This window comes from Eurosta solidaginis, chromosome 5, assembly GCF_040869045.1.
Source record: "Eurosta solidaginis isolate ZX-2024a chromosome 5, ASM4086904v1, whole genome shotgun sequence".
NCBI lineage: Eukaryota > Metazoa > Arthropoda > Insecta > Diptera > Tephritidae > Eurosta > Eurosta solidaginis.
Genome location: NC_090323.1, coordinates 35,573,939 through 35,586,493, shown reverse-complemented (window position 1 = coordinate 35,586,493; position 12,555 = coordinate 35,573,939). Strand labels below are relative to the sequence as shown.

At 34.0% G+C, this 12,555-nt stretch overlaps 1 protein-coding gene across 3 annotated transcripts in view; it reads left to right on the top strand.

The window, feature by feature from the left end:
* Hml (Hemolectin) overlaps positions 1 to 12,252 on the top strand; it is a 67,816-nt gene extending 55,564 nt beyond the window's left edge. For all 3 annotated transcript variants that reach the window (XM_067791223.1, XM_067791222.1, XM_067791221.1), the window contains 4 exons: positions 2 to 460; positions 4,985 to 5,137; positions 5,208 to 5,311; positions 12,015 to 12,252. In XM_067791223.1, the coding sequence (XP_067647324.1) occupies positions 2 to 460; positions 4,985 to 5,137; positions 5,208 to 5,311; positions 12,015 to 12,143 (845 nt within the window). In that variant the 3' untranslated portion in view covers positions 12,144 to 12,252. The remainder of the gene's footprint in view (position 1; positions 461 to 4,984; positions 5,138 to 5,207; positions 5,312 to 12,014) is intronic.
* The last annotated feature ends 303 nt before the right edge of the window (positions 12,253 to 12,555 follow it).

Here is a 12,555-nt window from a genome sequence, read left to right as displayed (position 1 = left end):
GAACCTCCCAAGAATATGTGCATTGTACAAAATAGCCAAGGTGAAAAGTTCATCAAGCCACTTAACGCCAAATGGCCACATCCCACAGATCCCTGCAAACAAGAGATGTGCGTATATGGACCGAGTGGTAGCACGCAAATCATAATTTCTACCGAAACCTGTGACACGTTTTGTCCGCGTGGATTCACGTACACAAACAAGCAACCAGCGCTCAAGTGTTGTGGTGAATGTGTGCAGGAGAAATGTGTACTCGACGAGCAACTCTACGAGGAGAACGCCATATGGACGAGCGCGGATAATTGCACCATATATAGTTGCGTGCGTAAAGGTGAGGTGCTCATAGTGTCATCAGCGCAAGAGACTTGTCCTGATGTGAGCGCATGTCCGGCGCATTTGCTGGTGGCGTCTGAGGGTGGGTGCTGTAAATTGTGTAACACGGAGCCTGTTTTTGAGGAGCAGAGTAAGTTTTTATATTTTTAACAATTTATGTTGTTATATCGGCCTATTGATTTGTAAGATCGCGGGTTCGAATCGAGCTCAAGGCCTAATAATAATTTTTTATCTTTATTATTGTTATGATAAATTTTTTCTTAATTGAAAAAATTTTTAAATTAGAATAGAAGAAAGAAAAAATTTAGACAACTGCCAAAGCTCATTGTATAGATCCTTTTCGGGAACTGCTAAATTCCTTCATCGGCAAAGTTTAGGCGCCGCTGCTATAACCATTTAGCCATCACAGCGGTTTTCTGTTTATCTTCATTAATCCTACTTCTATTCTGGTTCGTGCCAATTGATATTCACAACACTGCGACATCTGTTGCAGAATGGATGTGAAAATTGGACTTCAAGTAAGAAAAAGTAAGGAAGGTTAAGTTCGGGTGTAACCGAACATTACATACTCAGTTGAGAGCTATGGTGACAACATAAGGGAAAATAACCATGTAGGGAAATGAACCGAGGGAAATCCTGGAATGTGTTTGTATGACGTGTATCAAATGAAAGGCATTAAAGAGTATTTTATGAGGGAGTGGGCCATAGTTCTATAGGTGGACGCCATTTAGGGATATAGCCATAAAGGTGGATCAGGGTTGACTCTAGAATGCGTTTGGACGATATGGGTATCAAATGAAAATGAGTATTTTAAAAGCGAGTAATCCTTAGTTCCATAGGTGGACGCCGTTTCGAGATATCGCCATAAAGGTGGACCAGGGGTGACTCTAGAATGCGTTTGTACGATATGGGTATCAAAAGAAAGGTGTTAATGAGTATTTTAAAAGGGAGTAATCCTTAGTTCCATATGTGGACGCCGTTTCGAGATATCGCCATAAAGGTGGACCAGGTGTGACCCTAGAATTTGTTTGTACGATATGGGTATCAAATTAAAGGTGTTAATGAGTATTTTAAAAGGGAGTAATCCTTAGTTCCATAGGTGTACGCAGTTTCGAGATATCGCCATAAAGGTGGACCAGGGGTGACCCTAGAATTTGTTTGTACAATATGGGTATCAGAAGAAAGGTGTTAATGAGTATTTTAAAAGGGAGTAATCCTTAGTTCCATAGGTGGACGCCGTTTCGAGATATCGCCATAAAGGTGGACCAGGGGTGACCCTAGAATTTGTTTGTACAATATGGGTATCAAAAGAAAGGTGTTAATGAGTATTTTAAAAGGGAGTGATGCTTAGTTCCACAGGTGGACGCCGTTTCGAGATATCGCCATAAAGGTGGACCAGGGGTGACCCTAGAATTTGTTTGTACAATATGGGTATCAAAAGAAAGGTGTTAATGTGTATTTTAAAAGGGAGTGATGCTTAGTTCCACAGGTGGATGCCGTTTCGCGATATCGCCATAAAGGTGGACCAGGTGTGACCCTAGAATTTGTTTGTACGATATGGGTATCAAATTAAAGGTATTAATGAGGGTTTTAAAAGGGAGTGGTGGTAGTTGTATAGGTGGTCGCCTTTTCGAAATATCGCCATAAAGGTGGACCAGGGGTGACTCTAGAATGCGTTTGTACGATATGGGTATCAAATTAAAGGTATTAATGAGAGTTTTAAAAGGGAGTGGTGGTAGTTGTATACGTGAAGGCGTTTTCCAGATATCGACCAAAATGTGGACCAGGGGTGACTCTAGAATGCGTTTGTACGATATGGGTATAAAATTAAAGGTATTAATGAGGGTTTTAAAAGGGAGTGGTGGTAGTTGTATAGGTGGTCGCCTTTTCGAGATATCGCCATAAAGGTGGACCAGGGGTGACTCTGGAATGCGTTTGTACGATATGGGTATCAAATTAAAGGTATTAATGAGGGCTTTAAAAGGGAGTGGTGGTAGTTGTATAGGTGGTCGCCTTTTCGAGATATCGCCATAAAGGTGGACCAGGTGTGACCCTAGAATTTGTTTGTACGATATGGGTATCAAATTAAAGGTATTAATGAGGGTTTTAAAAGGGAGTGGTGGTAGTTGTATAGGTGGTCGCCTTTTCGAGATATCGCCATAAAGGTGGACCAGGGGTGACTCTAGAATGCGTTTGTACGATATGGGTATCAAGTTAAAGGTATTAATGAGGGTTTTAAAAGGGAGTGGTGGTAGTTGTATAGGTGGTCGCCTTTTCGAGATATCGCCATAAAGGTGGACCAGGGGTGACTCTAGAATGCGTTTGTACGATATGGGTATCAAATTAAAGGTATTAATGAGGGTTTTAAAAGGGAGTGGTGGTAGTTGTATAGGTGGTCGCCTTTTCGAGATATCGCCATAAAGGTGGACCAGGGGTGACCCTAGAATTTGTTTGTACAATATGGGTATCAAAAGAAAGGTGTCAATGAGTATTTTAAAAGGGAGTGATGCTTAGTTCCACAGGTGGACGCCGTTTCGAGATATCGCCATAAAGGTGGACCAGGGGTGACCCTAGAATTTGTTTGTACAATATGGGCATCAAAAGAATGGTGTTAATGAGTATTTTAAAAGGGAGCGGGCCTTAGTTCTATAGGTGGACGCCGTGTCAAAATATCGCCATAAAGGTGGACCAGGGGTGACTCTAGAATGCGTTTGTACGATATGGGTATCAAATAAAAGGTATTAATGAGGGTTTTAAAAGGGAGTGGTGGTTGTTGTATAGGTGGTCGCCTTTTCGAGATATCGCCATAAAGGTGGACCAAGGGTGACTCTAGAATGCGTTTGTACGATATGGGTATCAAATGAAAGGTGTTGATGAGTATTTTAAAAGCGAGTAATCCTTAGTTCCATAGGTGGACGCCGTTTCGAGATATCGCCATAAAGGTGGACCAGGGGTGACCCTAGAATTTGTTTGTACAATATGGGCATCAAACGAAAGGTGTTAATGAGTATTTTAAAAAGGAGTGGGCCTTAGTTCTATAGGTGGACGCCGTTTCGAAATATCGCCATAAAGGTGGACCAGGGGTGACTCTAGAATGTGTTTGTACGATATGGGTATCAAATTAAAGATATTAATGAGAGTTTTAAAAGGGAGTGGTGGTAGTTGTATATGTGAAGGCGTTTTCCAGATATCGACCAAAATGTGGATCAGGGTGACCCAGAACATCATCTGTTGGATACCGCTAATTTATTTATATATGTAATACCTGCCAAGATTTTAAGGGTTTTTCATTTCGCCCTGCAGAACTTTTTCATTTTCTTCTACATAATATGGTAGGTGTCACAACCATTTTATAAAGTTTTTTCTAAAGTTATATTACGCGTCAATAAAACAATCCAATTACCTTACCATGTTTCATCCCTTTTTTCGTATTTGGTATAGAATTATGGCATTTTTTTCATTTTTCGTAATTTTCGATATCGAAAAAGTGGGCGTGGTCATAGTCGGATTTCGTTCATTTTTCATACCAAGATAAAGTGAGTTCAAGTAAGTACGTGAATTAAGTTCATTAAAGATATGTCGATTTTTGCTCAAGTTATCGTGTTAACGGCCATGCGGGAGGACAGAGGAACGACTGTATATACAAACTGGGCGTGTCATCAACCGATTTCGCCCGTTTTCACAGAAAACAGTTATCATCATAAAATCTATGCCTCTACCAAATTTCAAAAGGATTGGTTAATTTTTGTTCGACTTATGGCGTTAAAAGTATCCTAGACAAATTAAATGAAAAAGGGCGGAGCCACGCCCATTTTGAAATTTTCTTTTATTTTTGTATTTTGTTGCACCATATCATTACTGGAGTTGCATTTTGACATAATTTACTTATATACTGTAAAGATATTAAATTTTTTGTTAAAATTTTACTTTACAAAATTTTTTTTTTTAAAAGTGGGTGTGGTCCTTCTGCGTTTTTGCTAATTTTTATTAGGCGTACATATAGTAATAGGAGTAACGTCCCTGCCAAATTTCGTCATGATGTCTTCAACGACTGACAAATTACAGCTTGCAAAATTTTAAATTACCTTCTTTTAAAAGTGGGCGGTGCCACGCCCATTGTCCAAAATTTTACTAGTTTTCTATTCCGCGTCATAAATTCAACTCATCTACCAAGTTTCGTCGCTTTATCTGTCTTTGGTAATGAATTATCGCACTTTTTCGGTTTTTCGAAATTTTCGATATCGAAAAAGGGGGCGTGGTTATAGTCCGATAACGTTCATTTTAAATAGCGATCTGAGATGAGTTCTCAGGAACCTACATCAAGATACCTCAAAATTTACTCAAGTTATCGTGTTAACGGACGGACGGACGGACGGACGGACATGGCTCAATCAAATTTTTTTTCGATCCTGATTAGTTTGATATATGGAAGTCTATATCTATCTCGATTCCTTTATATATGTAAAACCAACCGTTATCCAATCAAACTGAATATACTCTGTGAGCTCTGCTCAACTGAGTATAAAAAATATATCATAACAATAATAATGATAAAAGATTATTGTTAGGCCTTGAGCTCGATTGCAACCCGCGATTTTTATATTTTTTTGTTGTTGTTACAGTGTATTTAATGCGCTATTTTGTTTTCTAACAGAAAATTGCTTGCCAGTATCCCTGGCGGAGTCACTGACTCTAGAATTGATTGAGATCTCACAGCCGGGCGTTGGCAATTGCGTTAATAAGCAGCCTATTCAAGGTTTTACGGAATGTGATGGCGCTTGTAATTCAGGTTCCAAATATAATAAAGGTAACTGTCTTGTTTATTGGCGTTGAAAAGATATTTATAAAATATTTCTCATTTGGTTTGTATATCTTAGATCTGGCAACACACGAGTCACATTGTCATTGTTGCAGCATTAAAAGTTGGAAAACAGTTGAAGTGCCTCTGATTTGTGAGAACGGCAAAGAAATTATCAAAAAGGTAAATTGAAATATAAAGCTTTTCTAAACTAAGGCTTAATGCTTTGACTAAGATTTATTAGAGTTTTGAGCCAGATTTTGAGATTATTAAAATCTTTAGAGAATGTTGTGTAAGCCGTAATTTGAGATTTATTTTCATTAAATGACTAAAGTTATTGCTAAGATTAAGATTGAGACTTCATTTACAATCAGAAATTCAGATTGCTTCAATCTATAGGACGTATTGTATAAGTTGTAATTTTAGGCTTATTTTCAACAAATGACAAAAGTTATTGCTAGGATTAAGCCGAAAATTGAGAATTAAATCACTGCACCCATGACTAAGATTATTTAAGTCAAAAGAAGAAATTCATTAAAAAATATATTTTGAAATCAATCCCTACGTAGCGCTTCATTGAGAATTGATACTTTAGATATTATATCTACAACTAAAATATTATAATTTTCGAAAAAAAAGAATTACTAATCAACTAATGTTTAAAATAAATGAGCGACTAAGAACTATATTGAGGAAATAAAAAAAATTTTGAGAACTCAGTCACAAATAGATTCTAGAACAAAGCTTGCATAAAGTCTGCGAATTGCAGCAATCCCAAAAGTTCAGCTCGATTCAAAACTAGAATCAAAACTATCATTAATTATGTGACAAGTTACAAGCTTTATATACGAAAGAAGAATCAACTCACAATTCAATACTGCTTAGAGATTAAAATTAATTTGCAATCAAGACTAATTATTTCGGGAAATCTGCAATTTATGTTAATCTCTGGAAATAGGTGAAGAAACATAATAACTGAAATGAATATTGATAATTTCAATCAAAGCAGTTGAAAAATTAAAGAGCGATTATAAAAATTTGATTAGAAAGTGGTTCGACTAAAATTAGAGCTTAGAATATAAAACGACCTTTTAGAAAAATTGTAAGTTTACAAACGGCGATGGTTACTAGGACATGTTTCTGAATTTCACTTCTCTAATATCAATTACAAAAACCATTGTATAAAGCAATATGAGCAAAGCTCGCTAATTAAATACATATGATCATATTGATATAATAGCAACAGCGGAAGTATTAAAAACAAATACTGTAAAAATCCGAACAAATGTTACTAAGCTTTCAAAAGCGCGCCTAAAAATCATATCCACACCATTAGGAATAAACCACATACAGAGTGTATGTGCCTGCATGGTGATCAAAAGGAATATAAACAAAAAAGGCAACTCTTAGAGACCAATTGTACAGTGAACAACGGGACATTCATATGGCTTAGCAGCTAAAGGATTGCACTGATATGAATGTTGGAGATTCGAGTTCAACGCTCAGCTCCCGAAAAGCTAGCTGATGAAGAAGTGAAATTCAGAAACATGTCCTAGTAACCATCGCCATTTGTAAACTTACAATTTTTCTCTGATATAGTATTATATTTTAAGACTTTTCACCTAGGTGTTGCCACTGAGGATGTTTTCAACAAGGTTGCCACCTTTTGCCAATAGGGGTATCAGTCGCTTACATAATTGATCACCACTCAAAAAATCGCGTGTATGCGCAGCCGTTCTTGTTATTAAACTTTGAAACAAACACAAGCTTATGTATTGCCAAAAAATTACTGAAAAAAGATATATCATTTTGTTTGCAAGTTTTTTAAAAAATTTAATATTGAAAAGTAGTAGTATTACAAGTATAATAAATCAGTTAAAACATGCGGTATACAAAATGTAACATATGAATTAAAAACACATTTACCTGTCCTAAAAGAAAATGTAACTAGATTTGATTAAGGCTAAACAAGTGAACAAGTATTTAGGTTAGAAAGGTATATTGCTTTTTAATAAAAAATACGTCGAACTGCACACAATTTATATACAACTTCAGATGTGCGCGGTTAGCTCCGTTGACATTGCAGATGGGTTTTGGGGTATGTATACTATTCAGTGGACATCTAGGAACGCCAGGGAGTATATTAAAAAAAAAAAAAAAATGAATTATTTTAAAAAATCGACTTTTGGCCAGCTAGATTGATCAAATACCTCACCGTGCGCCTTAGGATAAAGGGGAATTTGAAATTGAAATTAAATTGATTTAAAAACTTCAAATGATATAAGGATAAGCTAAATTGAGTTCAAAGATGACTGAGGTTGCAACTAAAGTTAGTGCTGGAGGTATAGTATGAACTAAGATGCGTAAATACGATTTTGATTAAAAATTCTAATATTTCATTCCAATAAAAACCTGAGGTACAAATCTAGGCATAACCAAAAACCAACATTCCACTAAGATTGAAATTAAAATTAATCGAAAACGTTATGATTAAAAACAAATACAGGCCTCTGTTAGCATCGCAGTAGAGAGCCATGCTTAAAAATAAAACGAAAATCAGTTAAGTATTTGACACAAGTTGAGATTATTATTTGTAAATTGATGAAAACCTAAGACGATTCTGATTTTATAATTGATAGGCACGAACAAGGTAAGACTTAGATAAAAGATATAATTTAACAGCACTCAGATTTCTCTCACAAGTTTGAACTTTTTAAATTAATCTCATAAAATTTTAGTATAGAAATCAAGATTTTGACTAACAGTAGGACAAAAATTGTAATAGTCGGTTTTAATTGGGCATACCTGTGGTAATTTTAGGACTTATTTAGTCTGAATTACATAATTTGATTTTTGTGCTAAGATAAAGACTAGACTAAAAGGAAGACTTGAAACCCCTGCAATTAAGTCTAGAACTGTATTGCGTTTAAGTACTGCAATGAGATTTTTTATTTAAATGAAATTTAAATCATATACTTTTTTATTAAAAGCTTACCTTAGCAGAATAAAATTTTTTTATTTTCTTAAAATAAAACTTATTTTATTATTTAACTTATTTTTTTTATGTTATTTTGATGAATTCTTTGAAAACCAAAAATTGTCAGTTAAAATTTTTTTAAAATTATTAGATTATTAAGAAAATATAAAAAAAGAGAGACTCAAGTTCTTACTACGATGTAAGGAGTATAGCATTGTGCCCCCACACCTACAGGGCAAGACGAGAAAGCTCAAACATTGCTTTAAGTTAGACACCACTCGGCGTGAATTAGAAAAATTGGAAGAATATTTCCTTTCGAAAATCGTCAATTTAGAAATTAAAGAAGCAAACATAAGCATCAAAATTATTACAAATACTATAAGACAGACAGAGAAAATATTACGTAATAGACTGGGAGAAACAGATTTTGAAAAAATATTGAAAAATCATAATAAATTTTCCAAAACAATTGCCGCTAATACTCAAAAGACACATGAAAACAAGATGAAAACGCAAGTTTGGAAAAATATCAGTAAATTTGGCATCAGATACAATGAAGAATGGTTCATAAATAAAACTAGCATTGATGTACCACAGGAGTCACGCTTGATACTGTCTATTGGAAACAAGTTTGCACTGCCCATATCAAGGAAGACTTTTACTCCGATACATATCGTTGCCGATTTAGAACAAGGGATACAAGAAATTGACGATGAAAGAGAAAAAGATATGGCTAGGAGTAATCTTGCTGCAAAAATCAACACATACCAAAACAAACTCAGAAACAGTGCAAAGGAAAACTTTTTACTAAAGATATACGCCGACACTAAAAAATTCATTAACCAACACAAACATGACATAATAGTAACAAAGGCAGACAAAGGCAACAAAACTATATTAATGTATAAAAAAACTACGAACAGAAAATTGGGCAGTTGTTAAATGACAAGCAAACGTACAAAACTATAAGAAGTGATCCCACCCAAAAGTTACTGCGGAAAAATAATTTAATTATAAATGACCTGTTTAAACAGAAAAAAATCAGCGTAAAAGAGAAATACAAACCAGCCGCCAACGCACCGAGATTGTACGGACTTCCTAAGACACATAAACCAAACTTACCTTTTAGAACAATTTCCTCGTCCACGAACGTACCTTGTTTCAGTTTATCTAAATATATTGGAAATATTTTAGAAAATATAGCGTCAGAAGATTACAACCTAAAAAACTCTTTCCAACTTAAAAATCAAATAGAGAACATTCAAATTCTAGACGACGAAATGCTAATCTCTTTTGTCGTTATATCCTTATTCACCAACATTCCAATACACCTAGCCATACGCACCATCATACAAAATGGAATAAATTAGAAGAGCATATAAATATTGAAAGAAAGCAATTCCAGAAGATTCTTGAATTTTGTCTTCAGGACAACAACTATTTTACATACAATAATACTTTTTACCATCAAATTTATGGTAAGCCCATGGGTAACCCATTATCCCCAACGATAGCTGATATCGTACTTGACAAAATTTTGGACGACAGCTTAGCTGAATTGAAAGGCAAAAACATACATGTCAAATACATAAAAAGATATGTAGACGACATATTTGCAATAGTAAAGATAAAGGACGTGGAAGACATACTAAATACTCTAAACGCGCAGCATACCAAACTACAGTTTACGAAAGAATAAGAGAACAATGGCAAGATTGCCTTCCTAGACGTAGAGATACATCGGAGAAATAGAAAGATTGCATTGAATTGGTATGCAAAAACTATTGCATCCGATAGAATAATAAATTACCACTCAAACCATCTATGGAAACAAAAAACGAATACTGCAATTAGCCTCATTCGGAAAATGAAGTTTCTTAGCGACAATGAATTTACAGCAGAAAATAATGAAAAAATAAGAAATATTCTTTTCAAAAATAGCTACCCAATAGAATACAAAAAGAAGATCAGAATAATGTGGTATATGAAATAAAGTACAAAGGCAATGAAAATGATGAATGCAACAAGAGCTATGTTGGCACTACAAAAAGAGCGTTGGGTATAAGACTACATGAACATGAAATGGACGCCAAAAATAAAAAGGATAAAACAGCACTTGCAAAACACCTTTTTTTTTTTTTTTTTTGACAAGCAACAATCACACAACTGATTTCACCAACGTTAAAATATTGGACATAGAGCGAAAAGAAAAACGAGGACTAACACTGGGAACTTTACGTATACAAAAACAGCTGAGAAACGTCATAAACTTCAAAGAAGATATAAACAACACAAATAGTGCATATACTGCGGTAATAAAATAAAATTAATAAACTTGACAATCAAAATGGAAAAGAACTGTGATATATCTTTAAATTAATGTTTAATGTGGTGTTAGAAATGTTATATGTATTAATGTTTTTGTGATGTTAGAAAATCATATACAAAGTAAGGAGAAACTTGCGGATTTAGTTATATATTTTTGCAAATACCATTACATGGTGAGTCAACACGCAATGAAAAAATATTATATTGAGAGAAAATTATTAAGTGTGTTTATAACTAATTGCTATTTTCATGCTTATTGTTAATAAAAACAGAATACCATGAGGATGGCGCTGTCGCGTCGAAACGCGTAGGTATGAAAAAACAATAAATTTTTGTTTTATTACAAAAAAACGGCCGAAGCAGCTCTCTATGCAAAAAAAGAAAAAACTAAATTAATTCAAGGACTAGTGCTATCGATATATTTAATAATAACTAACTAAAGAATTAATATTTATAATTTACTTAGTACTATGATTTCACTTTATTTATATAAATGCAAGATTAGATTAATTTTGCTCTAAAACTTTAATAACTAATTCAATTAAATACTGCACTCAGTTAAATATTAGTGGTTGAATTTAAACTAAAGCTGAAAAATCTAAAGACATTATGGATTAGAATTCGAGAAAGATAATGTTTGAGATCCCCAAACAAGTTATTGAAAATATAAATAAATCTGTAGTAAATTGATTATTATTTTAAATAGTGATTAATTTAATGATTGACTGGACTTTTAAGTAACTAAAGCGGGATAAAAAAGTCTCAGACGTAAGCCATAATCTTTTGTAATCCAATCTTACTTTGAGATCGATACTAACTGTATATAACAAGAAAGCCATAGCAAGATTTAATTTGACTTTACGTCAAAGAATAGGAAAGTTTGGGTTGCAAGGGTTATAAGAAAAGTTGCAGCAATTCACAGATTTAAGTCTTAGTTTATACCACAGACTTAAAAGAAACATACGAAGAAAGTTAGAGAAAGAAATAGAGATCAATGTCCATATGAGCAGAGAACTAGATTATACATTTTAATCAAATTAAAGGCTAGTGCTACTACATGACTAAGATTAACTAAATTGCTATGACTCCAACAAAATTAAGACTACCGGTTTATATAAATGCAAGATTATTTATCTTGGAAGCTTAATTATCATTGAAAACCTTCAATACTAAATCAATTAAAGATTGCACACATTTTAATATCACAGGCTGACCGCTTAGGCTAACATCTATACAGATATTAGATGAATAAAACAAAATTTACAGTGAATCCATTATTAATCCGAATACTGATTAATTTAAAGATTGGCTAAACTGAGAAAACCGTGACAAGACTATATTTTCACTTAAAGTCAAAGAATTGACTAATTAAAAGATAAGACCAATATTAAAGTTCATAAGAAAGGGTGGAGTGATGCAAGGGTACCTACAGACTGATATATATGTAGATCCGTATGAGTAGAGAGCAAGAATATGATATAAAAAAATTTTCAAAATATTTGACTGAATCTACAGCAAAAAAAAAAAAAAAAATAGACTTATTAAAAACATTGACTTAAAATTTATTTTTTCCATTAATAGGTCGATGTTCCAGCTAGCTGTGGTTGTAGTCCATGTGCGGAAAATACTGACTATGGATTTGGTGACAAAATTGATATACGTTTGAATACCTTACCGAAACTACTAAGTGGAAAACTAACAACGATTTGAACAACAACAAGTATTTGCATATAAGAATAAGAGCTTCAGATCATACATTTAAACTTATTTAGTTATGAATAAAAGGTTTACTTAGTTATTAAAAATTTTAAAAATAAAACTAGTGATTTTTCTTAAACGCACAATTTCCCAAAATGTAGTCTGCTTATTGAAAACTCTTCAAGTGGTAAGTGCTTCCCAATCTGCTATTTGACAGCTTCAGGTAATATTTCACGAGCTGTGTGTCCATTTATGATGCGCACTTAAATATTGGCTCTAACGATTGAGTTGAAGAACCACGCCATCTAAATTGTACTTTTTTACATTTTACTTTGCAAACATCTTCCCTTAACGTGATTGGTCTTAAGTGGTATTAGTTGCTGGTAGATATTTGCAGCCTTTGTAGGGCAGCGGTGTGATTTAT